This window comes from Bos mutus, chromosome 21 (genome assembly GCF_027580195.1).
Source record: "Bos mutus isolate GX-2022 chromosome 21, NWIPB_WYAK_1.1, whole genome shotgun sequence".
NCBI lineage: Eukaryota > Metazoa > Chordata > Mammalia > Artiodactyla > Bovidae > Bos > Bos mutus.
In genome coordinates, this window is record NC_091637.1 from 67,544,626 (window position 1) to 67,572,262 (window position 27,637).

The 27,637-nt window shown below is 64.1% G+C and overlaps 1 protein-coding gene across 1 annotated transcript; it reads left to right on the forward strand.

Moving 5' to 3' along the window:
- Positions 1-2,983: 2,983 nt before the first annotated feature.
- Positions 2,984-25,360, forward strand: ASPG (asparaginase). Its single transcript, XM_070358539.1, has 16 exons — positions 2,984-3,065; positions 8,113-8,221; positions 8,752-8,863; positions 10,755-10,880; positions 11,693-11,776; positions 12,390-12,516; positions 17,145-17,257; positions 18,227-18,409; positions 18,505-18,618; positions 19,132-19,248; positions 19,901-19,996; positions 20,176-20,339; positions 22,641-22,727; positions 24,345-24,444; positions 24,772-24,852; positions 25,340-25,360. The coding sequence occupies exons 1-16, from the start codon at positions 2,984-2,986 to the stop codon at positions 25,358-25,360; spliced, it is 1,716 nt and encodes a 571-aa protein (XP_070214640.1).
- The last annotated feature ends 2,277 nt before the right edge of the window (positions 25,361-27,637 follow it).

Consider the following 27,637-nt stretch of genomic DNA (forward strand, 5'->3'; position numbering starts at 1 on the left):
TGCACACACCTTGTCAGCAACCCGACCCTTCTGAAACTTTGCAGAAGGAAGAATGAAGACTGTTACCGCCTTGATCCTCGTCACATACCCCTTTGTTGCTGTTAATGCTATGTCCTGTTAGACTCTTCGCAACCCACTGCACTGCAGCCTTCCAGGCTCCCCTGGCCTTCACTATCTCCATGGGTTTGCTCACACTCATGTTCATAGAGTCAGTGATGCCATCCAACCATCTCATCCTCTGTCGTCCCCTTCTCCTCCTGCCCTCACTCTTTCCCAGCATCAGGGTCTTTTCCAATGAGTCAGGTGGCCAAAGTATTAGAGCTTCAGCTTCAGCATCAGTCCTTCCAATGAATATTCAGGGTTGATTTCCTTCAGGATAGACTGATTTGATCTCCTTGCTGTCCAAGGGACTCTCAAGAGTCTTCTCCAGCACCACAATTTGAAAACACCAATTCTTCAGCACTCGGCCTTCTTTATGGTCCAACTCACATCGATACATGACTACTAGAAAAACCATAGTTTTGACTGACTATAGGTACCTTTGTCAGCAAAGTGATGGCTCTGCTTTTTAATATGCTGTCTAGGTTTGTCATAGCTTTTCTTTCAAAGAACAGCATCTTTTAATTTCCTGGCTGCAGTCACCATCTGCAGTGATTTTGTTGTTTTTGTTCAGTTCATCAGTCGTGTCTGACTCTCTGCAATCTCATGGACTGCAGCGTTCTAGGCTTCCCGGTCCTTCACCATCTCCGGGAAGAATTTGTTCAAACTCATGTCCATTGAATCAGTGATGCCATCCTACCATCTCATCCTCTGTTGCCCCCTTCTCCTCTTGCCTTCACTCTTTCCCAGCATCAGGGTCTTTTCCAATGAGTTTGCTCTTCACAAACTCACTGGCCATCTCTGATGGCCAACGTATTGGAGCTTCATTTTGGAGTCCAAGAAAATAAACTCTGTCACTGCTTCCACTTTTTCTCCTTCTATTTGCCATGAAGTGATGTGATAGGATAGGATGCCAAGATCTTAGTTTTCTTAAAGTTGAGTTTCAAGGCGGCTTTTTCACTCTCCTTTTTTACCCTCATCAAGAGGCTCTTTAGTTCCTCTTCACTTTCTGCCTTAAGGGTGGTGCATACATAAGATAAAGACAAAGTTGCCCACCCCCAAAACCTGTCAGTTACAAGAGGGATTGGATTTAAACGGGGGTTCTGGCAGATGGAACAAGTCAACATCACTTGTTTAGATGGTTAGGCCCTTTTTACTATTATATAGGGAGAAGACACTTAAGATTTGTATTTGTCTGTGGTTCAGAAGGCAAGAAGCAACTCACTGCAGTACTCTTGCCTGGAAAATCCCATGGACGGAGGAGCCTGAGAGGCTGCAGTCCATGGGGTTGCTAAGAGTTGGACTCGACTGAACGACTTCACTTTCACTTTTCACTTTCATGCATTGGAGAAGGAAATGGCAACCCACTCCAGTGTTCTTGCCTGGAGAATCCCAGGGACAGAGGAGCCTGGTGGGCTGTGGTCTATGGGGTTGCACAGAGTCAAACACGACTGAATCGACTTAGCAGTAGCAGCTGTAGCAGTGGTTCAGACGGTAAAGAATCTGCCTCTAGTGCAGGAGACGGGGCTCAATCCCTGGGTTGGGAAGATTCCCCGGAGAAGGGAATGGCAACCCACTCCAGTATTCTTGCCTGGAGAATTCCACGGACAGAGGAGCCTGGTGGTCTATAGTCCTATGTGTTGCAAAGAATCAGACCTGAATGACTAACGCTGACAAGTCAAGTTCCAAATTAACCAACCTTTTGTTTTGTCTTAGGATAGGAGTTGGGCTTCCCTGGTGGCTCAGAAGCTGCCTGCAATCCAGGAGACCAGAGTTCAATCCCTGAATGGGAAGATCCCCTGGAGAAGGGAACGGTGGAATTTGCATTTTTAAAAGAGGGCCTAGATAAGGGTTCCTAGAACGGACCAAGTAGAACATTTACATCTGAAAGACAGAGGAGGAGAAAGGCAAGACTCTCCCAAGAAGACTTTGATCCCTTAAGGCCAGACTTTTTTTTCCTCTCTCTCTGGCCATAAAATAGAAATTTTATCTCATCACTTCCAGGAATCAGAATCAAATCCAGAAGGGCTCTCTCTGGAGAGGAATCAGTTTTCCACCAAACCACGCTGTGGTTCCCCGCCCCTGTGTGGGTCCCCCACAGGCCTTGGTGTGCTGCCCCCAGGGAGGGCTACACAGACTGACTCCACCTGCGGAGAGTTCTTCCTGATTCTCCCTATCCTCCTCCTCCATCTCCAGGACCAAAAGGCTAGTGTGTGTGTGTGTGTGTGTGTGTGAGTGTGTGTGTGTGTGTTCACACTCCGTTGTGTCTGACTCTTTGCAACCCCCAGGACTGTAGCCTGCCAGACTCCTCTGTCCGCGGGATTTCCCAGGCAAGAATAATGGAGCAGGTTGCCATTTCCTTCTCCAGGGGATCTTCCCAACCCAGGGATGAAACCCATGACTCTGGAGATTCCAGCCTTGGCAGGCAAGTTCTTTACCACCAGCGCCCCCTGGGAAGCCGGGACTGCGAAGGGTGGGCTCTATTCAGCCCTGGAGGGGGTCCCCTCGGGCTTCTGGACAGTGTGAGTGGACCAGCTGGGGTCTCTGCCTGCCCCGCCTTCCAGGGCAGAAGACCCCAGGCATGGTCTACGGTGCTGGGTCGGGGGAGCGCCAGGGCCTGTGGGGAGGGCCACCCGCCCTCCGCTCGGGGGTCCTCGGGCGCCACCGTCGGTGAGGCCCATGGCCTTCGTGCCACAAGCTACAGAGACTCAAAACGCCCTGGGCCACTGGGGCGGCTGGGACCTGTCCCCAGTACCTCCCCCTTGGAGGCCTGCCCCGCCACTCCCCTGCGGGGACAGGTACAGGCCCGACCCTGCGGCGAGTGCCCGCCCCCCAGGCCCCGCCCCGCCGGCCCGCCAGTCCCCTCGGAGCCTGGGTGGCGGGCATGGCGCGCGCGGCGGGGCCGGAGCGGCGGCTCCTGGCCGTCTACACCGGCGGCACCATCGGCATGCGGAGCGAGCGCGGCGGTGAGTGGGGCGGGCGCCCGGCTCGGGGTGGGGGGCGAGGTGGGGGTCGTGCTCCCGCCGGCCGGCATTTGACCCGTCCTGACCCCCGCTCCGGTGGGCACCCAGCGCCTCCCCCGCGCTGCCGCCGGCTCCTCTCTGCCCGAGCCTGGGGGGCGTCGCTCCTGTCGGACCCTGTCCCTGCACAGATGGGCTGGTGGGCAGGTGTTCAAGGGCTGTCCGGGCCTCTCACTCCGGACACCAGGGGCTGCAGGGCGACCCCGGCCACTCCCTGCTGTCCCTGGCCGGCCCGCCGGCTCTGGGCAGTGCTCACTGGCACCAGGAGACCTGGCGGAGACCTGGCGGTCGCGTTCCCTCTCCCCTACCCTGGGGCTCTGACAGGATTTGGGTCAGGGAGGGGTGACTGCTGGGCGGGGGAGGGCCTGAGTGGGGGGGCGCCGGGCCCGCATGACCCCGGGGCAGGGGTGCCCCCAGGCCGGGCAGAGCGCCCGGGGAGCCTGCAGGGGTGGGCAGGGCACCGCACTCACCCCTGGAGTGTTGTAGCGTGGCCTCCACGTGGGCCCCGGGTCCTGGCTGTGGGGGTGCTTGCCCTCCAGGAGGGGCCCAGACAGCCCTTCAGCCTCAGCCTGGAACCTTGCCCCGCACTCTGGAGCGGGGGCGCTGGCCCTCTTCTGCCTACGTCCCGCGGGCCCCCTCCCCAGCCCTCGGCTGCTCCCTGTGCCCCCAGGTCCCCCGCGGGCCTCACTCCTGGGGCTGCCCCACCCTGCCCTGGGGTGTCCTCCTACTTGGAGCTCTCCCAGCTCCCCAGGGCCCTCCCCTTCCCTCAGAACCAGCTGTGCCCCGCCACAACCCCCAGGGCCAACAGAGCATCCTCCGCGCCCCCCACCCCCGCCACCACGCAGTTCCCCTGAAGCAGCTACTCAGATGCCACGGGCCCTTTCTCGCCAGCACCTGCTTCCCGTCCTCTGTCCCTGTTAACGCCTCCCTCCCCAACTGGGCCCCAGGGCTCAGACCCCAGAGAGCCCTGTCCAGGGGGGCTTTCCACATCCCTCCGTACCCTGGGGGTCACTCCTCCTGGGCTGCAGGGCTGGGGCAGAGAGAGGGGAGCGGGCAGGCTCTGCCGGCGTCCTCAGATGGCCCTGACCCATCCCGGTCGCTGCCCAGCCCCCCAGGCTTGGCACTTGGCCAGCTGTGATGCCTGTGATCCCATTGAGCTCAGCTCATGGGTGTCGAGGGTCCGGGCTGAAGGGACTAGGGGGACTCTGACCGTGACCCCATCTGCACTGCGTTCTGTGCCCCCCATCACCGCCCCCGCCACCCGGACGCCCACGGCTCACTCCCACAGGCCCTGCATTTGCCAAAGAGCTTACAAATCCCCTTGTCTGGAAGGGGCTCTAGAAAAATGGAGTGTGTTGGCAGTGACTTCCAGGCAAGCCCGTCTCCCAAGATCCCGCAGGGCAGCGCCCCCGAGCCGGGAAGGAGCGGGTGGGGGAAGAAGGGCAAAGGGGGCGCGTGGAGGACGCAGGCCTGGGGCGTGGGGACCCCGCTCCGAGCCCCGCTGGAGGCCGGGCGCCCAGCTGCTCCAGGCCCTGCCTGCCTGGGGATTCCGGTTGCGGGGTCAATAATTAACCCGCCTGGCTCTGCGGGTGCGGGCCACCGGCTCCTGTGGCTGTTTGGATTCTCACTGTTGGGAGCATTTCAAGCGCCTGCTGGTAAACAGTGGCCTGCCAGGCACGCGAGCCCTGCCAAAGGTCAGGATGCTGAGGGGAGGGCAAGGCCGCGGCGGCTGGGGACAGCCCTCGCCCTCCCCCTCTCTGAGATCAGAGATGATGTCACTGGTCAAGGGGCATCGTGAATCTGAGATCAGTTGATGAGGCAAGCCCAGGGTCAGCAGCACCCCGGCGGGAGACCCCGACGCCCCGGGCGTCCTCTGTGGGCCGGCTCCCGGTGGGCGGAGCCTCGGGATCTGCGGGGGCCAGGACCTCCAGGAGGCCACAGGAGGAGGCCAGCCTGATCCTGAGAGGCAGTGCCCACGGCTTCTCCTGCCCTTGGCCTGGACGCCCTTCCTGGAACAGGCTGCCGTGCGCCTGTCCTTGGGGCAGACCGGCCCTTACGGGGGAACCTGTCTGTGGGGCCGCTGCCCGTGACCAGCTTCCCGCCTGTACAGCAGGGAGACGAGGCCCGGTGCGGCCGCTTCTGCTTGCGGAGGGCCTGAAGCTTGGGGGCCCTTGTTAAGAAAAAGAATCTGAATCAGAATTAGATGTGGAAGCAGGTGTTTGCTTACTAGTTGTTTTGTTTTTGCTGCGCTGCGCGGCAGGTGGGATCTTAGTCCCCTGACCAGGAATCGAACCTGTGCCCCCTGCGGGGGAAGTCTTAACCTTTGGACAGCCAGAGAAGTTTCCCAACCCCCAACCCCCTCCCCGCTTTTTTTTTTTTTTTTTGGTAACAGGTGTTAACTTCGATTGATGAAGGAAATAACTTCCCGTTCTTAAAAGCCAATAATATTACAAAATCCAAAAATATATTTTTTATTTGTTGACTTCCTGACACTCTCACCGCCGTTTCCCCCACACCTTTGGCTGCTTTGTATGATGATGTGTCCGCAGAGTTTTGCCCCGGGAGAATAGAATGGAAGCAGAGGATGGCCTCCTCTCGGGCCATCCCGCTGGCCCTGGGGTGGGGTGTTCCCGGAAGTCAGGGCCCCCCGCGCCCACCCCCCGAGTCCGCCAGCAGTGGCCTGGCTCTGGTGGTAGTGACCATGCGCACCACCCGCCCCGTTCGTGGATCCTCAGATTTCCACGGCCATCCCCAAAGGCCACCCACTGCAGAGGAGCTGGCACAGACAGTGGTGGGGGAGCCTCCTGCACCTGCCCTGACCCGAGACCCCAAACCAGGGCCTCAGACAGCAGGAGGGCCCTCTGGAGACCTCCCCAGTCCGGGCCAGCTCTGCTCTATCCTTCCTCCGCCCTCCCCTCTGGGCGTCAAGCCCTCTCACAACGACGCAGGTGGAGGCCAGGAGCCAGCATCATCTCCTGAACTCACGCCCACAGAGGGTTGCCTCTCGGTCCTGGGGCTCAGGTGGGGACATCCGCGAGCCATCTTGTCCCCTGCTGCAGGGGGGTGGGCGGCCCTGGGCCTCCCTCAACGCCCAGGTCTGAAGTCGGGGCCTCCCCCCAGCAGCAGGGCCGGCAAGTCCAGAGCTTTGTGCAGCAGCTGCGTGTCCCGGCCAGCCTCCAGCATCTTGGGAGGGTGGCCGGCCGGCGGTCTCACACTGATGTTCCCTGAGCCACGTTGCTTCTGCAGCAAAGTGTATGGAGCCCCCACGGGGGCTTCCTGGGTGGAAGACGGGGTGGCTATTCCAGGTGCCCCTTCCCCGAGGTATCCTTCTCTGGCTGGGGAGACAGCACCCTGAACTCTGAGGCTGTGCTCCCTGCGGGGCTGGCAGGAGCTGGGCCTGGGGTTTAGCAGGTGGACGTGTGGAGAGGGCGCTGGGGCGGGAAGCCCAGCCCAGAGTCTGTGGCTTCTGGCCCCCAAACATTGCTGGTTTGGTTCCCTGGGTTTGTTCAGATTTGTTCCTCGGTGGGCGAGGCCAGGGAAGCTGAGCCCTGCCCCGAGCTGCAGGGTGGGGACGGGGCATCAGTGAGCTGGGGGCAGGGTGGGGGGGCGGGTCTGATGCTGGGCCCACGACCCCAAGGAAAGGAGCGCATGGCCGGACTCACATCTGGGGAGAGATCCTGGCCGCCAGCCTGAGGAGGAGACACATGCCCAAGAAGGGGCTGGGGTGGGTGGGTGGGGTGAGGGTGGGGGGCGCGGGCGGGGCAGCTGTCGGGCTCCGCAGAGGGGAAGAGGCACAGGCGAGGTCAGAGAGATTCAGTGTCAGGACCCACCGGCCGTTGCGGGGTCCCCCAGCCGGGGGTATGGGCTGGGAAGGCTCCTGGTTGTTACTGGCATGAACTTGAGTTCTGCCAGCCGCCGGGTGAGCCTGGACAGACCTGCTCCAGCACCTCCAGGAAGATCACGACCCCCAACCCCCGAACTCACCCCACGCCCCACCTCCAGACTGAGATAATGAAGGGTGCTGTTTAAGCTGCTAAGCTTGGGGCACTTGTTGCACAGCAGCAGGAGGCCGATACACCTGGCAGAGGGCGGAGGCTGGGAGCCAGGTCTCCACCACCGTGCCCGTTGCCCCTGGTCCTGGAGGTCTTAGGTGTTTCAGCCAAAGAAGCTTTTCTGGAGTGGGCGGGGGGCGGGGGGCGTGTTGTCCTTGCTGCTGCGTCCGGGTGTCCAGCACGGCCAGGCATGTGGGCGATGCCCAGCAGAACCTCAGTGAGGAGGACTCAGCCTACCTGCCCCAGGTCGCAGAGCTTGCAGGGAGCAGGATGGGACAAGAGGCCAGGGCCTGGATGCAAATATTCCTTTGGGAGCCTCTGCTGAGGAAGAGGTTTGTTTCAGGAGACACTTGGGGCTTCTTAGGCTTTTCTTAGGACATGTGCCGTTTCTGCCCAGTGCCTCCTTAGACGCGTGCTTCTGGCCAGGGAAGGAGAAGGGGTAACCTGGGTGAGTGTGGCAAGGGCGCCGGGACCTGGACATCAAGGAGGGCTTCCTGGAGGTGGTGCCCTGTGCCTGGAGGGGGAGCATCTGCAGGGTGAGAAGGGGTGCGGAGCGGAGGCAGAGGCCTGTGTCCTGGGCAGAATGGTGCGGATATTCTGGGAAGTCGGGGAGAGGGGTGCTGTGTGTGTGTGTGTTGTGAGCCTCGCTGGGGCCTTGGGCTCGTCTGGAGGTGGAGGTGTTAGCCAGGACGCGGCCGGAGCCCCTGGCGGACCCCTGGGCTGTCTGGGGGAGAGCGGTGGCCCAGGCTCCGGGCAGTGGTCCATACTTGCCAGGGCCCTGGGACGGCTGCAGCCTGAGCCCCCAGTCTGACTCCCTCAGGGCCAGAGCTCACCCGCAGTGCCCAGCCCCCGTCCTGCTCGGCGCCTGGCCCCCAGCGAGGAGCAGCGGGGGGGCCCTGGTGGTGGCTGCCAGCCCCTGACCCCCACCCGCCTCCCTGCAGTGCTCGTCCCCGGGAGGGGCCTGGCCGCAGTTCTGAAGATGCTGCCCATGTTCCATGACGAGGAGCACGCCCGGGCCCGCGGCCTCCCCGAGGACACCCTGGTGCTGCCGTGAGTGGGCGCTCCCCTGGGTCCTGGGCACGGACGACAGCCAGCTGTCATGGGGTGGGGGGGTCACCCTGAGCCTGGCCCCTGCCAGGCCGGCTTAGCAGGCTGTGGGGGCTTCTTGGGGTGTCCACAGCGAGTTGCTGGAGGGCACAGCCCCGCTTTGGTGGCTTTAGAACTGACTGCAGTCCCCTTTAAAGTCCCTCAGGGGAGGCAGGGGCTGGCCCTGGGGTCCCCCCACCCCCAGAAAAGTCCTGCTTCCCAGGTCGGGGCCCAGCCTGCCCGGTGCTCTTCCCTGCTGGGTGCTGACCCCTCCTGCCAGTGGCCCTGCTCCTGGGGGTGTCCTGGTTCACTTCCTGCCTTGGAGCAGCCCTTCCCGGGGACCATGGTCCTTGTTCCTGCAGCCTCAGGCGGAAGCGGGGGCCGTGGAGGTGCAGGGCCCAAGGCCACGGCCCTGGGTGCCCGACTGGGCGGAGGGAACTGGGCTGCCGATGGAGGGGGTGCTGAGTGAGAGCCTGCCGTCCGCACCCCCTCAGGCCGGCCAGCCCCGACCAGAGGGTCATCTACACAGTGCTGGAGTGCCAGCCCCTCTTTGACTCCAGTGACATGACCATCACCGAGTGGGTGCAGATCGCCCAGACCATCGAGGTGACCAGGGAGTGCGGGGAGGGCTGGGGGGAGGGGGCGGGGGCCTGGCGGTGAAGGTGGGTCTGGGAGGAGGCGCATGGGGGGTCCCACCTCAGCGGTGCAGCCCCACGACCCTCTTTCCTGCACCCTGGAGGGGCGTGTCGAGGCCCACGCCCACCTGTCCGGTGAGGAAGTGGCCCAGGTGGCTCTCAATTTGAAAACGTAGCTTGTCCCAGTCTGTGTCCTGCGCGGAGACGTGAGACACCTCTGCGGACTGACAGCTCCATGCCTGGCCCACGCTGCTCTGTCTGCCCCAAGCCCACCCTGGAGTGCAGTCTTAGTGGGTTTAGGGCTCGTGGTTTAGAGCACCGAGCAGACGTCTTACCTGCAGCCAGAGCGTCCCACCCGCATCAGCTCTCCTCTCCATCCTCCCACCCCACCAGCGCCAGCCCCAGCTACTGCCTCCCGGGGTGGGGGCCCTCCTGGCCCATTTCTTACCTTCCCCCCTTAAGAAACCCTGCTCCCCAGAGAGAGGCTTGTCACTGAGGCACCCTTCCTGGCAGCTGGGCTGGCCCCAGGGGCGCCAGGCCTGGCCCCTGTCTCTGGATGTTTGCAGCTGTGTCTGGGGCAGTCTCCCTGGTCTCTGGCCAGCAGCACCCACAGTTGGGGCCTGATGGCTTTTCTGAGCATCTAGGACTGCTGTTCAGTTCAGTTCAGTTCAGTCGTTCAGTCGTGTCCGACTCTTTGTGACCCCATGAACCGCAGCACACCAGGCCTCCCTGTCCTTCACCAACTCCCGGAGTTCACGCAAACCCATGTCCATCAAGTCGGTGATGCCATCCAGCCATCTCATCCTCTGTCGTCCCCTTCTCCTCCCGCCTTCAATCTTTTCCAGCATCAGGGTCTTTTCCAATGAGTCAGTTCTTCGCATCAGGTGGGCAAAGTGTTGGAGTCTCAGCTTCAGCATCAGTCCCTGCAGTGAATTTTCAGCACTGATTTCTTTAGGATGGACTGGTTGGACCTCCGTGCAGTCCAAGGGACTCTCAAGAGTCTTTTCCAACCACTGTTCAAAAGCATCAATTCTTCGTCCTGCTGTCCAGCCACACGCAATTTCCTGGTGTGGCCAGCAGAGGGCGGGCCAGTCCACCACGTGTCCCTGCTCCCATGCAGCTCCGAGCCCCGCCTGGCTTGGTCTCTTGATGGGCTTCAAGAGAGGTCCCGGGGCCCCATGGTTCCGGGTGCTGTGCTCCTCGCAACCACAGCCCAGGCCAACTGCCTCCTGAGGCCTTGGCTGCTCCCACGGAGGCGGTGGCTGGGGGGTGTCCCTGCAGAGCTGGCCTGCGTGCCAGGGGGGCCTTCTGACTCCCTGGAGGGGCTGTGCCCATGCCTGCTGTCCGCACCCTGCCCACCTCCGACATCTCATCTTCCAGCGCGGGCTGTGCCTCGTGTCTGTTGCTTGTGCGCATGGCCTGGCCCTCCCACTGGACCGAGAGGCTGGTGGGCTTCCTCGCCCCACAGCCCCTGCTGCCCTCAGGGGCAGTGGTCATTCAGCAAGGGGCCCTCCGGAGCACTGAGCTGGGCCTGGCACTTTCGTCCAGCTGATGGTGTGCTCAGGAGCCCAGGTCGGGCATTGCTCGGGGAATCTTTCCACCCCGGCATCAACGTGCCTGGAGACCCCCGCCAAGATCTCTCAGGGCCAAGGGGTGTCACTAGGAGACCCCCAGGGGTTCAGGGGAGAAGGCTGTCCTGGAAGAGAGCAGAGCACAGGGCAGGGGCTCCGTTCCCTGTGGGCCTCCCCGGCTGGCAGTGACTGGGGCCCGCCCAGCGCCCCTGAGTTCCGCCAGCTGTGTGTGGGGGCACCAGCACCTGCTCCCAGGAGCTGGGCCGCCTGAGCTGGCCGCCGCCCCTGCAGAGCCACTACGCGCGGTACGACGGCTTTGTGGTCATCCACGGCACTGACACCATGGCCTTCGCCGCCTCCGTGCTCTCCTTCGTGCTGGAGAACCTGCAGAAAACCGTCATCCTCACCGGGGCCCAGGTACCTCCCCGGGCGCCCGCTGGGCAGAGGCGCGTGGATCGGGGCCTTCCCAGGCCACAGGGTCATTGAGAGGGCAGGTGGGTCCCCGGCTCCATGCCCGGTCCTGCGGGTCCTGGTGGTTCCGCTTGGCCAGTGCCCGATCAGCGCCGGGCTCCTGCCTGCTGCCAGCCTGCGGCCCTGCTTTGTCTTCTCCTCCCCCACGCTGGCCCCGGTGGGACGCTCCTGCTATCGCCAGGGCAGATGAGGCGCAGAAGCCGGGCAGCCGGCCCACGTCCACAGGCCTTATGAGCACCCAGGACAGTGGCTCAGCCCAGGGTGGTTCCGTTGGAGGCCTTGGGGGCCCCTCCCCAGCCGACCCCTCTGCCCATGCCGTGGCAGTCCAGCCCTTTTCTGCCTTCCTGGTAGATGTGGGGGAGCTGGGTACAGGCCAGCCACTGCTGGGGCACCGGCCCCACAGCAGATCCGGGGCAGGTCTGTGACCCGGTGCTCGGAGGCCCCGCCTGAAGCTGCTTGCCCTCGCCTGCACCTGCGGTCGGCCCCCAGCTCCCCTCTGCCTGCCCGGCCCAGGCACTGGCTTGGGCAGCGTGAGGGCCTGGCCTCGGTGCCCTGGGGGCCAGGGGGCTGGGCTGAGCAGTGACGGGTCCCAGGGCATCGTGTGCTGCCTGATCTTGGGGACTGGCCAGCACCCGGCAGGGGGCACGGGGGTCTGGGGGGAGCAGAGGGGGCTGGGCCGGGCTGGAGGAGCACGGTCAGCAGGTGCGGCCCCTAGGGGCAGCACCCGCCGGCCTGAGCCTGCCCCGGCCTCTCCCCAGGTGCCCATCCACGCCCTGTGGAATGACGGCCGGGAGAACCTGCTGGGCGCCCTGCTGCTGGCCGGCCAGTACGTGATCCCCGAGGTACCGCCTCCTCCTGTGGGCGGGGCGGGGTCTGGGGTGCAGCGCGGGGTGGGGGCTGGCGCCTGCCCTGGGGGATGCAGGTGGGGGGGCCGGCAGGGCTAAAGCTCCGTGTTTCACCTTGAGCATGAGCTACACCCTCACCATAGAGAAAATGGGAAAGCAGCGGGCAGCGGGAGCCTGTGCCCGCGCCCCACCCCAGACACCTGCGGCTGGCGGCGCGGGGGGCTTTCCTGGGCTCTGCGTGTGTGTGATGTACATCTATCTAACCTGTCCCGTGCTGAGGACGTGGTGTATGTGTCCATCTACATCACATACACGTGAACGTGTGTGAGCTTCCGTAGAAACAGGCCATTCAGGGCGTGGTTTTGGGACCCCCTCTGGTGCCTCTGCACCTTGCTCTGCCACAGAGACATTTCCCAGACCCTCCCTCACGTCTCAGGGGAGGGGAGGAACCTGGGAGGCGGCCCGCTGTGGGGAGGAGCTTCACGAGTACCATTCAGAGCCCCCGCCCCAGAACAGCTCCAGAGTGGGCTGGGGGTGCCTGGTGGGTGAGGCGAAGCTTGGGGGCGGCCCGGGCTCCCCGTGCTGAGCTGCGGCCCCTCCCGCCCCGCAGGTCTGCCTGTTTTTCCAGAATCAGCTGTTTCGGGGCAACCGGGTGACCAAAGTGGACGCGCGCAGGTTCGCGGCCTTCTGCTCCCCCAACCTGCCGCCTCTGGCCACCGTGGGCGCTGACGTCACGAGTAAGCGAGCAGGGCCCACAGCGGGGGCGTCCGCCTGGGGTCGTGTCCTGCCGTAGCTGTTGTGGGGCCTGTGGGCGGCCCTGGGTTGGGGAGCGCAGCCCTCAACTCTGCGGAGAACCCGGGGTGGGGGGCCGCTCAGAATAGGGACATCCCCAGGTCACCCTGGCTTAGAGCCAGGCTGTGTGGGGGCCAGCCTCTTGGGTGCCCCGCCCCAGCCACGGGGCCCCAGGCCCAGGAGTCCCTCAGTGGCCTCGTGGGGACGTGGTTCCAGTGGAGTGACCGCATCCTGGGGACTTTCAGGGAGTCTCTGCCCCAGCACCCCCTCCTGGGACTGTCTGATGCCTCCAGCTGTGGGTGGGTCCTGAGAACTCCCCCTGAGGCCCCCACGCTTGCCCTGGGGAGGAGAGAATCTCTGCCAGGTGGCTGTGGGCCACAGCGGGTGGGGCGGGGAGACCACTGGGTCAGAACCGCACACCGAGAAGGAAGGGACATGCCGGGAGGGGTTGCGGCCCGAGTCCTGAGTCCATTCCGGGGTCTTAGCCTGCATTTCCCTCCCCCTGCCCACCCACCCTGCTTGTCCTCGTGCCCTGGAGGTTGGGGAGGCCCAGAGCACGTCTGTGTGTCTGAGGTGTGTGTAGCGTGGCTGGGGTCTGGGGGTCAGGCAGGGGGCACGTGCTTGCTGAGGGGGAGAGTCAGGAAGGCTTCCTGGAGGAGGTGGCGCGTGGGCTAGTGCTGGTGGATGGATCCGCCTCCGGGCTGTGCTGAGTGGTGGCGCTCAGCCCCTCCTGCCTCAGTGCCAACCAGCTGAGGAAGGAAGAATGGGCACGAAGGTGGGGCGGCCGCTGTGCAGGCCTGCCTGCCCGGTGGGGCTGAGTCACTCCTGGTCTGGGGCTCAGAGGGGAGCTTCCGGGACGTGGCCCGCTAAAGGGTGCAGAGGAGTTCACCCTGGATCCTGGGCCTTTGCTGGGGCCACGCCAAGCCCACGCCGGCCTCGAAGCACAGGGCACGCTGGTGCAAGTGGCTGGGTGGGTGAGTGGCTGATGCTGGCCCTGAGGGGTGAGACGTGGACCCCCCATGCCTGTGATCCCGGGAGGAGCGTGTCCTCCGGCCCGGTGCAAGGGTGCCCATGTGGTGTCAAGGGCCCCAGGCCAGTCCCAGTACAGGTGCTGAGAAATGCCAGGCTTTGCCCAGGCCAGGCCCGGTGGAGCCCCTCACTGCTTCCTGCTGCATTTCCCGGCCCTCTGTGAGGCCGGGCTCAGGAGGGGCTGAGCTGTGCCGGGAGGGGAGCACGGGGTTCTGCCCCCCACACTGGTCCCGACAACCCCCGCCAAGTGGCCACGGCACGTGTGGTCACCCGGGTCTCCAGGAGCCCTAGGTCCTCTCAGAGCAGAAACCCCGGCCCTGAGGAGGGGGAGTCAGGCCTCCAGGCTGTGGCCAGTGGGGCCCCGGTGGCTGCAGGGGACTCGGAACCACCGTCCCCCAGTACACCGGGTTTGGCCGCATCGACCTGAGGCCACGGTCAGGACTGAGCGGGATCCCGCCCGGCCGCGGTGGGCCTCACACCGCCTCCCTTCCCTCTCGGCCCCTCTGCGCGTGGGGCAGCGTCCCTCGGTGTTTGGCAGGCCCAAGTGGAAGGACTCGGGGTCCCGTGGGCTCTCAGGGTATGGGCTAGTCGCGTGGTGGGTGTGGGCCCTCTTTGTCTCCGCAAACCCTCCTCTGCAGCCAGAACTCCTGGGCCCCGCCCTAAAATAAAGGACACCACTCCCTGCTGCTGCCGCAGCCACCCTTCTTCTGAGCCCACCCCCAGCTCCCCCCCCAACACTCAGCTCCCTCCTCTCCCACCCCCAGCTCCCCCCAGCTCTCTGTGAAAGGGCAGCGTGTCTCTGGAATATTCCTTGGTTTATTATCACCTATTACTTTTGATTTGCAAAGATGGGCACAATAAAGGACAGAAATGGTATGGACCTAACAGAAGCAGAAGATATTAAGAGGTGGCAAGAATACACAGAAGAACTCTACACGACCCAGATAATCACGATGGTGTGATCGTCCACCTAGAGCCAGACATCCTGGAAGGTGAAGTCAAGTGGGCCTTAGGAAGCATCACTATGAACAAAGCTAGTGGAGGTGATGGCATTCCAGTTGAGCTATTTCAAATCCTAAAAGATGATGATGTTAAAATGTTACACTCAATATGTTAGCAATTTTGGAAAATTCAGCAGTGGCCACAGGACTGGAAAAGGTCAGTTTTCATTCCAATCCCAAAGAAAAGCAATGCCAAAGAATGATCAAACTACCGCACAATTGCACTCATCTCACACGCTAGCAAAGTAATGCTCAAAATTCTCCAAGTCAGCCTTCAACAGTACATGAACCGAGAACTTTCACAGGTTCAAGCTGGATTTAGAAAAGGCAGAGGAACTAGAGATCAAATTGCCAACATCTGGTGGATCATTGAAAAGGCAAGAGAGTTCCAGAAAAACATCTACTTCTGCTTTATTGACTATGCTGAAGCCTTTGACTGTGTGGATCACAATAAACTGTGGAAAATTCTGAAAGAGATGGGAATACCAGAACACCTGACCTGCCTCTTGAGAAATCTGTATGCAGGTCAAGAAGCAACAGAACCGGACATGGAACAACGGATTGGTTGTTCCCCATTGGTTCCAAGTGGGGAAAGGAGTTCGTCAAGGCTGTCTATTGTCACCCTGCTTATTTAACTTCTATGCAGAGCACATCATGTGAAATGCTTATTTAACTTCTATGCAGAGTACATCATGTGAAACGCTGGGCTGGCTGAAGCACAGGCTGGAATCAAGATTGCCGGGAGAAATATCAATAGCCTCAGATATGCAGATGACACCACCCTTATGGCAGAGACTGAAGAGGAACTAAAGAGCCTCTTGAAGAAAGTGAAAGAGGAGAGTGAAAAAGCTGGCTTAAAACTCAACATTCAAAAAACAAGGATCATGGCATCCAGTCCCAATCCCTCCATGGCAAATAGATGGAGAAACAATGGAAACAGTGACAGACTTTATTTTTGGGGGCTCCAAAATCACTGCAGATGGTGACTGCAGCCATGAAATTAAAAGATGCTTGCTCCTTGGAAGAAAAGTTATGACCAACCTAGGTAACATATTAAAAAGCAGAGACATTACTTTGCCAACAAAGGTCCATCTAGTCAAAGCTATGGTTTTTCCAGTAGTCATATATGGATTGGAGAGTTGGACTATAAAGAAAGCTGAGCACCGATGAATTGATGCTTTCGAGCTGTGGTGTTGGGAGAAGACTCTTGAGTCCCTTGGACTGCAAGGAGACCCAACCAGTCCATCCTAAAGGAGATCAGTCCTGAATATTCATTGGAAGCACTGATACTGAAGCTGAAACTCCAATACTTTGGCCACCTGAAGCGAAGAACCGACTCATTGGGAAAGACCCTGATGCTGGGAAAGACTGAAGGCAGGAGGAGAAGGGGACGACAGAGGATGAGATGGTTGGATGGCATCACCGACTCAGTGGACATGAGTTTGAGCAAGCTCTGGGAGTTGGTGATGGACAGGGAGGCCTGGTGTGCTGCAATCTATGGGGTGGCAAAGAGTCGGACATGACTGAGCGACTGAACTGACTGAGCATTCCTCTGGTGGAAACAGCAGGAGGCAGGCAGGCTTACACCCGCCACAGGACGGGCTGTTGGAGGAGCCCTGGTGGGGGTCCTGGAGCCCCTATTCCCCTCTGAGTTCTGCACCTGACTCTGGGCAGCCTCTCAAGCCCCTTCCCGCTCTGGGCCTGGTTTCCCTGGGCTGGATGAAGGGGTCTCCTTGGCACCTGCTTCCTCCACAGCCTCTCGAGGGGTCTTGGCACCCACCCTCTGCCCGCTTGAGGGGCCAAGAGGATGGGACTCGGGCTCAATGCCATGCTCCTGAGGGTCAGAGGCCAGGCCTGCTGCCCAGACCTCCGCCCCTGTGCCCCGCCCGTGGGTGCAGCAGGAGGGCGGGGCGGCTCCGGCGATGTGGTCCCTACAGAGCTGCCGTCTCTAGGTCCATGGCGAGCCTAAGGCCTGGGGGTTCTCTGGGTGGCGGGCACTGACCCCCAGGCACTGCTGCTTCACTCTCCTCGGGGCTCAGGAGCCAGAAACCTGCCCTGGGTGTGGGGAGCGGGCCGGGCTCACGTTACTCCTGAGACTTTGGGGTGAATGAGATGGAGGTTTCCCCAGAGGTTTGGGATCCTGAAGACTCACTCGTTCATTCATGGACCTGCTGGGCTCGGGGCCCAGCGGGCGCCCTGCAAGGGGCCCGTGAGTTTGGCTGGTCAGAGGCTGCTGCCCAGACTGCTCGTGGGACCTGGGACCCCGGATTCTGGGGCCCCGCGCCCTGCCCTCTTGCCATTGCAGCAGCCGTGCCCTCGCCTGGGAGGCCCTACCCCCGAGCCATCCCCCCAACTCCCCTGCAGGGTCCTCCTGCCCCCTGGATCCCATCCCATCACTGGGCTGGCTCAGGCTGGGTTGCGCCCATTGGCTGAGCGAGCTGAAGGGGGGCAGGGGAGGGGGCTTCAGAGGCGCCAGGGGGAGGCGGGGCCTGGCTGTGGCCCCAGATAGCCTAATTCTACTCTTGGTCCGTCTGTCCCCACAGTCAGCCAGGAGCTGGTGCGCAGAGTCCGCGGGCAGGGCCGGCTGGTGGTGCACAGCAGCATGGAGCGGAACGTGGGCCTGCTGCGCCTCTACCCCGGGATCCCCGCCTCCCTGGTAGGGACCCCGCCTCCCTGGTGGCACCCCAGCGCTTCACTCCATGGGGGCTATTGGGCCGTCAGGGCAGGAACAGCATCGTCCAGCAGTGGGCCCCAGACTCCAGTCTGCTGGTTCCTGGGAGCTGCCAGGAATAGGTGAACTTTTACCTTTGGCTTCTACCTGGAGAGGAGGAGGGAGCTGATGGTGGTTCTGATGAGGGCTGAAGGCTCTGGGAAGACCCTTCAGAGTCCCTTGGACAGCAAGGAGATCCAACCAGTACATCCTCAAGGAAATCATTTCTGAATATTCATTGGAAGGACTGCTGCTGAAGCTGAAACTCCAATATCTTGGCCACCTGATGTGAAGAGCTGACTCATTGGAAAAGGCCCTGATGCTGGGAAAGATTGAAGGCGGGAGGAGACGGGGACGATAGAGGATGAGATAGCTGAATGGCATCACTGACTCGATGGACATGAGTTTGAACAAGCTCCGGGAGTTGGTGAAGGACCGGGAGGCCTGGTGTGCTGCAGTCCATGGGGTCGCAAAGAATCGGACATGATAGAGCGACTGGGCTGAACTGAAGGCTCTGATGGGGACACAGCCAGGGGGCTGGACCCTTAGCACAGGCCAACAGCTCAGCCTCAGTGTGCCCTGAGCTCAGTGTGTCCAGCTGCAGGGCCCGTCCCCACCCGCCGGCTTGCTGGGAGCATCACCTGTCCTGTGTCAGAGCTTCGGGCCGGATGGAGGGCCAGGAGGGCGGTGGGTGGCCCAGCTGGGGTGGGATCCCTGCCCTCGGTGGGGCCCCTGACGGCCCCTTCTCATGTCCGGCCAGCTTCCTGTGACCTCTGACCTGTCTCCACAGTGTTCATGGCCCTAATGCTCAGGAGGGGACGGGGGTCACTCAGGGAAGATGTGAAGGGGAGCGAGGTGGATAGCCCCCGCTGCCCGTGTTTGGTGGAAGCGAGTCCCCGCCTCCCGCCCCCACAGGTCCGGGCCTTCCTGCAGCCCCCCATGAAGGGCGTGGTCATGGAGACCTTCGGCTCCGGGAACGGGCCCACCAAGCCCGACCTGCTTCAGGAGCTGCGGGCGGCGGCCGAGCGTGGCCTGGTCATCGTCAACTGCACCCACTGCCTCCAGGGTGCCGTCACCTCCGACTACGGAGCCGGCATGGTGGGCGCAGGGGGTGCCAGGGCCTGGGGCGGGGGCAGGGGCGAGCCCTGGCCACCCGCCTCCTTCATGGTCCACCCGCACCCCCGCCCCTCCAGGCCTTGAGCGGCTCTGGGACCGTGTCAGGCTTCGACATGACGTCTGAGGCAGCACTGGCCAAGCTGTCCTATGTGCTGGGCCTGCCGGGGCTGAGCCTGGATGGCAGGAAGGAGGTGTGTGTGCCTCCAGCGGGGACCGCGCCCCTCGGCTCGCGTGTGGTGGGTGGGCCCAGCCCGGGGAGTATGTGCCTGGGCTTTGCGGGGGGCTGGAAGTGGCCTCCCCGTCACCTCCCCCAAGCCCCACACCGCCCCACACCCCCACACTCTCTTGGGGAGCCCCACACCCCACACTCTTTCTTGGGGAGCCCCAGGTCCGCCCTGCTCTCAGGGTATCCCCACCCCAGTGCTTCCCGGCTGGCCCCTCCGGCTGGGCAGAGGCCACCAGGGCCCAGGGAGACCCTAAGCTGGAGGCTGGAGGGTGGGCTGAGCTGCTGTGGGGACCTGGCTGGGTCAGGCTCTGGGCCCCAGGACGGAGCCTGATGGAGGCATTTCAGGTCTGGGGGCACCCTCTGCTGGGGGCTGGGGGTGCCTGGCCCGCCTGGTGGGTCTGGACTGCTGGGTCCAGGCTCTGGTGAGCTGCCCGGCTCTTTCTGTGTGTATCTCCCTTCCCCGCCCCATGTGCCCCAGCTGCTGGCCAGGGACCTGCGCGGGGAGATGACGCCGCCCACTGTGGACGAGCCCCGGCCCTCTCTGCGGGGTGGTGTGCTGGGGTGCGGGGTCGCCCAGCTCCTCAGTCTGAGACAGGTGCAGCGTGGGTAGGGGCCCGGGGGGACGGGAGTGGAACAACCCCAGGCACAGCCTGCTTCTGAGCCAAGGGCGGGGAGCAGGCAGGGCTCAGGGCAGCAGCCGGGGAGGCTGGCAGGGATTCGCCAGCGGGCATCCAGAGGGGTCTGGAAGGGGCTGGGTGGTCCAGAGGGGCGCTTGCAGCGTGTACGCAGCGTGCAGACCATGGCGCTCACCTGGTGGAACAGCCCAGGGCCGGCAGGGTCAGCTGGGGCGAGAGGGCGGTCTGCTCCAAGGTCTCCCCAGAGGAGGGATCAGACCGGGGCCCCTTGCCTTCTCGGCCAGGGTGCCTGGGCCGGGAAGGAGCTGAGGGCTGGCTTTTGGGCCTGGGTTGTGGGATTCAAGCTGAGCCAGGCTCCCGGCGGTGACTGGGACCTCCTGGTGACCCCCCTCACCGCCCTGCCTCTGGGCAAAGTGTACAGACCGATACGGGGGCGCCGCGTCTGGTTGCTGCCCCGGGGCCCACCGTGGGCCTCAGTGTCCCCCCTGTGGAGTGAGCGTGGGGACAGGACTGTCCGGGAGGGCGGTGGGGGAATGGGCAGCAGCCACGTGTGTACGGCGGGGGCCTCGGGGAGGGGGCAGGGGTCCGAGGTGCTGCTGCCTGCCTCTGCAGGAGGCCGATGAGGTGTGGGACGCCCTGGTGCCCAGCCTGGCCTGTGCCGCGGCCTACGTGGGTGACCTGGAGGCCCTGCAGGTGCTGGTAGAGCTGGTGAGTCTCTCATCCACCCTTGGGGACCAGCCTGGCCACACAGGGCCCGGGGGTGGGCTGGATCTCCTTTCCCGGGGTCTGCTCCCCTTACTGCAGTCGACGGGGCCTCGTGGCTCTGCTGGGATGTCCCTTCCCCGTGGCCTTTCCTCGGTGGGTGACGGGCCCCTATGTCCCCCCAGGGCAGTGACCGGAGCCTGGAGGACTTCAGTGGCCAAACCCCACTGCATGCGGCCGCCCGGGCTGGCCAGGCTGGGGCCGTCACCATGCTGCTGCAGAGAGGGCTGGACGTGAACGCCCGGGACAAGGATGGCCTCAGCCCCCTGCTGCTGGCCGTGGGGGGCAGGTATTTGACGGCGGGCACTGTGGTGGGGGTACAGGCACGGGCGCTGCCCGGGGCCGGGCCTGGACAGAGCTGCCTCCGGGGGGCCTTCGGTGTGCCCGTGGTCACATGGCTTCCCCGGGCAGAGCCGGGGGGCACCGAAGACACCTGCTTCCCGGAGCCTCACCCCTTCTGGCCTGGGCCCTCGGTACCAACAGTGACCCTGCCGGTCGTGGGCAGGGCCCAGACTGGGAGGACTCCTTGGGGCAGGGTGGTTAGGGAGGGCTTCCTGGAGGTGACTTCTGAGCTGAGCACTCCAGGTCCAGCAAGACCCTGGCAGGGAATTTCTAACAAGAAAAGCAGAAGAGGCCTCGTGTGTTCCCTGCACCCTCTGCCTAAGGGGCTGGCGCGAGGGCGAAGGGGGAAGCCCTCCGCCCAACACTGGGGCGAAGCAGGCTGCAGAGCAGCTTGCATAGTGCCAGGTGGGCAGGGTGGGCACAGGTACCCTAGGGAGTGAACTCAGCATGCCTGATATTCGGGGTGGTCCCCCAAGCTGGCCCTGTCTGACAAACCCTGGCTTTTTAAGGCAGGTCCCCAACCTGAGTGTTTCTGGGGAGGTTTCCCACCTCCCCTCCACAGGTAGAGACTTGCCGAGCCGAGTCCTTACTGAGGCCCTGGCGCCCTGAGCAGTGGGTTTGGGCACTTGATGCCCAGTTCCTTCTGAGGGTCAGAGGGCACCAAGGCCAGAGGCCAGGGCCACCCGGAGGGGTCACACGTGCTGCGGGATGGCCCCTGGCAGGGCTGGTTGTGTGAGGATCGGCACGAGCTGGAGGTCACTCCTCAGGAGCCAGGGCCTTGGGCGCTGAGCCCAGCCCATGGGGCAGGCAGGGGCCAGCATGAGGGCGGAGGTGTGGGCATCCGGCTGGCGGACACACGTCCTGTGTCCTCTGCTGGGGTGGGGGTCTCCTCGCCTCCGCCCAGGCCCGCCTGGCCTCTCTCCGAGGGTCAGCCTCACCTGCTCTGCTGGCCCGTGGGGACTCGCAGCGGCCGGGCACGTGGGGGGCCTGGAGGCCGCCTGCCCTCTCCCTCTAGGGGCTTAGGTCCCTCGGAGGCCGGGCAGTGCTGCCCTGCCCTCCCCTCCCTCTGTCCAGCCGCCCAGAGCTGTCACGCACATGATGCTGAACGCCTGTGTGAGTGTGTGTCTGGGAACTTTCCTTCCCGGCGTCTTTGCTGTTGATGAGTCGCTCAGTCGTGCCCGACTCTTGGCGACCCCATGGACTGCATGCCCGCCTTCCCTGTCCTTCACCCCCATCCTGCTTAGTCTGCCCCTGCTGATAGCTGAGCTCTGTGTGGCGTCTGTGGCAGGCCCCGCGCCTCTCCCCAGGGGCTCTCAGCCTGTGGGAACCCGGCTTGTTGCTGGGGATTTTCTGAGTCTCATGGAGACTCCAAGCCACCAACCTCTTCAGGTTGGCCCTGGGCTGGGGCGCCTTGTAGCAGCCCCCGCTTCCTGGGGGCATCAAAGGTTCTCAGAACAGGCCTGGCAGTGGGCAGAGGGGTGGGGTGCCTGTGGGGTGTGCCCGCGGCACCCAGGCCAGGCTGATTTGGCTGCAGACTCCAGGCTGCCCGTCCTGGGGTGTGGGTGGGTAGTGCGGTGAGCTCACCCCATCGTGGCCCCACCCCCTCGTCCCGGCCGCTGTCACAACACCTCCCCCACTTCCCAAACCGGTCTCACCCCCAAGAGGGCCCTGCTGTGCCCTGGGGTGGGGGGTGGCCCCACCCTGGAAGGTTCTGGGCTGGAGGGGGGGTGCCAAGCCTGTGGGACTCCCCATCCTCCCCAGGCTCCCCAGAAGTGGGGTGACTGCAGTTGATGGTCCTCCCCCGGCCCCGGCTCTCTGTTCTCCTGCCTCACTGAGCTTCACCCCCACCCTGCGAACCCCATGGAGGCTCACCCCGCACGCGGGGCTCAGGCTAGGTGCCCCTGGACGCCTGCAGTCATCTGGGCCCCGCTGCGGGCCAGCCTGTCCCCGCGTTCTCTGTTGGTATCTCCTCACCACCCCACCCTCAGGGGCAGAGCGCGGGCCCAGTGGACTCAGTCTGCAGACTCCCGGCGTGTGCGAGCTCCACAAGGGCGGTCTCCCAGGCTGGGCCTTCCCGGTGCCCACAGCCGTGCCCTCGGGTGGGCCTGGGCCTTGAGCTGCTCGGCTTGGGCTGAGCCCCAGCGTGGTTCTGAGTGCGTCCGGTGAGGGTGGGCTCCCGGTCCTGGCCTGCTGGCGTCTGGCAGATGCTGCCTTGGGCAGGCGGTCACCCCGCTGTTTCTCACGGCAGGCATAGGGATGTCATTGGGCTGCTGCGGGCAGCTGGGGCCTGCCTGTCCCCCCAGGAGCTGGAGGACTCGGGGACGGAGCTGTGCCGGTGAGGCTCGCAGGCGCACCTGTGCTTCCTGGGACGTGATGGGGCCTGGGGCTCCGAGGTGGAAACCAAGCACTGGGGAGGGATGGCGGGCTTGGAGGGGGAGCTTCACACGGGGAGAGCCCGCCCTGCCCTCCGTCTGCACCAGCTGGGCCCTTGGAGCCCTTGGGGGTAGGGGGTGGGCAGGCGGCAGCCCAAGGTCCTCTGCCCCCCAGGCCCTCCCTGTGGGGTGGCCTCCCCAGTGCCCACCAGCTCCTCCCACGTCCAGCCTGGGGTGCGGCGGGCCAGGCCGGAGGCCTCTAGGTAGGGAGGAAGCAAGGAGGGTCGTGGGGAAAAGGAGGTGGAGGCAGGAGAGGCCGGAGCACCAGCAGAAGCCAGGTCGGGAGGCTGGGAGCGGCACTGAAGTCAGAGCCCCCAGGGTGGGTGACCGGGGTTGCGTCTCAGGCTGAGTAGGTGGTTGGTGGAGGGTGGCTGCCTGCTCACCAGGACGAGGACCTGAAGCTCTGGCCCCCTGGGTCCCTGCAAGCCAGCCTCTCCCCAGCCCCCCTGCCTTGGTTCCAGCGAGGTCTCACCCAGCCCAGGGGGTCCCCATCCTGTACAGAGTGGGGTGCACAGACCCCACGGGTCCCCAGTCTCGGCCCCTCCCCCCTGGAGTTCAGTGTCCCCAAGTGGATGGATCCTGCTGACTTTTCAGCGATGACAGGGCTGGGGGGGGGTGTGACCTGCGGTGACGGGACCCAGGCAGGAAGGGCTTGGCTCTGGAGGGACTCCTGGGTTGACCCGGCTCAGGTGGGCCTTGACGACTCCTCAATTGACAGCCGGGGAGGCAGGTGGAGGGGCAGGGACAGGTCCCATGGGAGCAGATCATCCAACCTGAGCTGCTTGGCTGGCTTGAGGGGGCCCTTGACCAGCTCCCCAAGAAGCAACTGTGTGGGAACCAGTGCGAGAGGCCTGGGGCCAGGTCCGAGGGCTGCTGGCGGTGCGTCAGCGTGATTCACCTTAGAGACGACCCCGTGCCCTGTGGGGGGGCGCTGCTGCTGTGGGCTCCTGACTCAGAGGAAGTACTGGGGGTCGGCCCTGCCCTCCCCGCAGCCAGCTGGCACCCCTGGCGTGGCCCCCTCCCCGTGGCTCCCGGTCCTAGGCTGGGGGGGTGGTGCCTCTGAGAGCAGGGGGAAGGGAGAGGGCCGCCCCTCGGTGCCCCCACCTCTCCAGGGCAGGCAGGCCCAGATCCGCTCCTGGCCAGCCTGCTGGTCCAGAGCCCCCCACCCCGGGCCCCCATGTGACGCTCTTTCCACCACTGGGCTGCCTCTGACTTTCCTCCCGCCCCCACAGGCCCCGCCCGGGGAGAGCTATGTTGTGAAAGATGAAACTGGCAGGCGGTGCTCAGCGTGTGTGCACGTGCACCCCGTGTGTGTGTGTGTGTGTGTGTGTGTACCCTCGACCTGAGTCACAGCCACCCCCACAGGTGTAGACACCAGAGTCCAGGCTGCTGGCCGGCCCCGGGGACCCTGGTCACTGCTGGGTCAGCTGTTCGGGGCTGGCTTTGCAAGAGAGCCGGTGGGCAGATGGCGGGCACCCAGGAGTCCGCAACGGCTCCCCCTCCTCCCCTCCCCCTCCCAGGCTGGCGTCCAGGGCAGACTGCGAGGGCCTGCGGGCGTGGGGGCAGGCAGGGGCCGACCTGAGGCAGCCCGGGTATGATGGGCGCAGCGCGCTGCACGTCGTGAGTGCCCCCGGTGCCCTCTCTGGGACCACCTCCTCCAGGAAGCCCTCCCTGACTGCGCCACCGGCTCCCCCTTCCCAAAATGCCCAACCCCTGCCCTCCTTGCAGAGGCATTCCGTATGCGGGAACCGTGGGTTGGGGAGGGGGCTATCCCTTCTCTTGTCCCAGGCCCCCCCCACCCACCAGGGTCCAGAGCTGTGGGAACAAGGAGGGGTGGAGGAGACACGGGGTCCTCGATGCATGGGTGGGAGCCCCCCCGGTGCAGGGGTGTTCAGGACCAGCCTGCTGGTCCACCCGCCTGAGGCAGCCCCCCAACACCCCCCACAGGCAGAGGTAGCTGGGAACCTGGAAGTGGTGGCCCTCCTGCAGAACCTTCGGGGTGGGGCTGGTGACCAGGCTCCAGGCCCAGTAAGTCCCCTACTCGCTGTGGTCAGGCGCTGGTGGGGACGGTGTCCTGGGGGCAGGGCTCACCCTATGAGGGGAGCTGCAGTCTCTGGACGGAGGGCTTCCCAGAGGGATGGCCAAGCTCAGACCCACACTCCATCCGGCCAGGCCACCCCACAGGGCAGCTGGCCACAGCCCTGGAGGCCCGGCCATGGCCAGGAATCTCCCAAGCCTGGAGGGACCCTGCTGGGCCCGTCCTGCCCAGCCCGCACCCGCCCGGACCCCAGCACCCACTGGGCCGGGTGGACGGCGCTCCCGGCTGGCTCCCTGCCCCCACCCCATCAGCTGGCCTACTGGAAGATTCTCCCTCTGGTTGGCTTTGCTCAGGTCCTTGGGTCCCTCCCTCGTGAAAGGCTGGGCCCCACTGACAGGTGCCCAGGCTTGTCTGTCTGCCCTGCCCCCATGCAGTACCTGGGCCTCCACTCCTTCTCCAGAGACCTACCTTTTCCAGGAAGTGCTGCCTGGTGTCTAACCTGAAGCTCTCCTGCTGCGGCGTGAGCTGTTCCTTCCTGTTGAGACCTGCTGGAGGGACGGAGCCACCCGGCACCCCCGGCCCTGACCATGCTGTACACCCCCAGCCTCTGCCCCCCGCCCCCCACCCTGCTGTGGAAACTGCTTCCCATTCTGTGTCCAGGACACAGCCTGAAGGACGTCGTTGGGGAGAGTGGCCATAAAGTCCTTCTGAGGACCGTTCTCCCCCACCAGCCTGGCTCCAGTGGGTCTGTCTGGTCCCGGGACCGTGGGGTTTTGTGTGGGGTGTCAGGCCTCAGGCTCTGCGTCAAAGGGCAGTGTTTTCGGCACCCTGGGGTGAGGGAACCACTGCCAATCCTGCCCGAGGAGGTGGCAGGGTGAGCGAGTATTGGGCCCCCACGAGGGGTGGGCAGGCCAGGCCCTCTGGCCCACACAGCCTCTGCCCCAGGCCCTCCCCTCCCAGTCCTCGTCTGGGAGCTTGGGGTCACCCCTACAGGCACACCCCACCCACGTCCGCTCTGTCAAGCACACCACACAGAGACTATCTCTCTGGTCCTCCCCGGCCCTCCTGTCTGGCTTTCATGGGGGCTTCTGCCGCCCACGGGCCCCTTGGCTGCGCTCACTCCAGGCCCACCCCAGGGAGGCAGAGAGGGCGGCCTGCGCCGGTCCTCGCTGTGACAGCCTGGGTGGGAGGCAGCTCCAAGCCTGTGGGCCAGGCGGGGCAGGCCACGGTGGGGTGCGGCTCTCCGAGGCCCGGCCAGGGCTGAAGTCAGGTGTCTGGACCCCAGGCCTCCTCTCTGGCCCTCGGTCTGGTGGGACAAGGATGCACCCTTGATCCTGGGCCGGCCCAAGGTCTCACTTCCCCATTCCAGCCCCTGAGCCCCTCCTGCTGAGCCTGAGGAACCATGGAGGCCACCCCTGGCCCGCTCTAAGCACCCACATTGTCTGTGTGGGCCCTGGGCTAGGGGCTCAGGAAGCCGCTGAGCCCAGCCCGTGGTCATGTGCTCTGTAGTTTTGGGGTAAAAGTGTGACCCCAAAGGGCTTTCCCTTGGCACCCACCACGCAGCCTTCTCTCGGTGGGGCCGGGCTGGGGGCGGCTCCACCCGCACCCCCAGGCTTCTCAGCCCGGTTCCCAGGCCCGGGCTGGCACCACGGCTGGCACCATTCCAGATCTCGCCCAGACACGGGTGTGCCTGAGCCTTGCACAACCAGGTGACACCACATGGGGAGCGTGGTGGGGCCGGGGAGCCTCTGCCCCACACTTGGCGAAGGCCGGGGGCGGGGCTTCGGGGGGCTTGGGGGGCCCTGCAGTGGCCCGGGGGCTGGAACCCCCAGAAGGCTGGGGGTGGGCGGCAGGACCACTGCACAAGAGCTTGGAGGCCCCCTTCCATGTCCCAGGGCTGGTGGCACCCGGCACACAGCCGCTTTGACTGCTTCCAAGGGGACGGGAACGGCTCAGAGCCTTTGCTTCTCCCAGGCCCCGAGGAGCTGGGCTGTGAGAGCTGTGGTTGGATCCCCTGGTGCCTCGGTCCCTGAGCGGGAGCCGCCCTGCCCCCTAGAAATGCCCACGGAGCCTGGGGCCCCAGGGGGAGCCGCTGCGCGGGCTTCTCGACAGGTGGGTCACTGAGGGCCGGGGAGAGGCTTCCGCCTGCTGGGAGGCTGCCCACCGCTCTGCACTCCCGGTCCTGTGGGACGAGGGGGTTGCCCTGAGGGTCACCTGCCTGGGGGCACTGGCCCACCTTCCCTATTTACAGCAAGAAAGCAAGGCCCAGGCCTGTGCTCAGGGTCCCAGGCTGGCACGTGGCAGAGCTGGGCTATGAGCTTGCTGGCACCTCTTGTGGGTGGTGGGAGGTGAGGGAGGGCGGGGTACCCGTGGGAGGCGCCGGAGCCCCTCGGGGTCTCAGAGCTGCATGGCTCACGTCTGTGATTTCACTGGTGGGGCTCCAGCTCCTGACAGCGCTTCCCCAGTCACTGCGATCTCAGCGTTATCGCTGGCCAACATCTCGCTCTCATTTAGGCCATTATCCACATTTACCCAGCATCTGCCATCCTAAAATCAGGCAGGAAGTACACCCTCCCCTTTGCGGCTCACACCTCAACACCTCCTGCCGCAGGTGGGGGTCTCAGGCTGCCGCTTGTCACCGCTTCCTCCTCCGCACGCACTCATACCGGCCCCCTCTGGTTCTGCAGCAGGTGGACGGAGGGGTCCGCCCTGGACCGGGCTGGTCCCAAGCTCCTCGTCTGGGTCACACGCACGTCTCTGCCCCCAGGTTCCGCA

What these genes read in the sequence shown, in the direction of transcription:
- ASPG (XM_070358539.1), top strand. Translation starts at nt 2,984, where the DNA reads ATGGCGCGCGCGGCGGGGCCGGAGCGGCGGCTCCTGGCCGTCTACACC. An exon ending in GCCAGTACGTGATCCCCGAG is followed by an intron (nt 11,777 to 12,389) that starts GTACCGCCTCCT and finishes CCCGCCCCGCAG; the next exon opens with GTCTGCCTGTTTTTCCAGAA. An exon ending in TGCAGGTGCTGGTAGAGCTG is followed by an intron (nt 19,997 to 20,175) that starts GTGAGTCTCTCA and finishes ATGTCCCCCCAG; the next exon opens with GGCAGTGACCGGAGCCTGGA.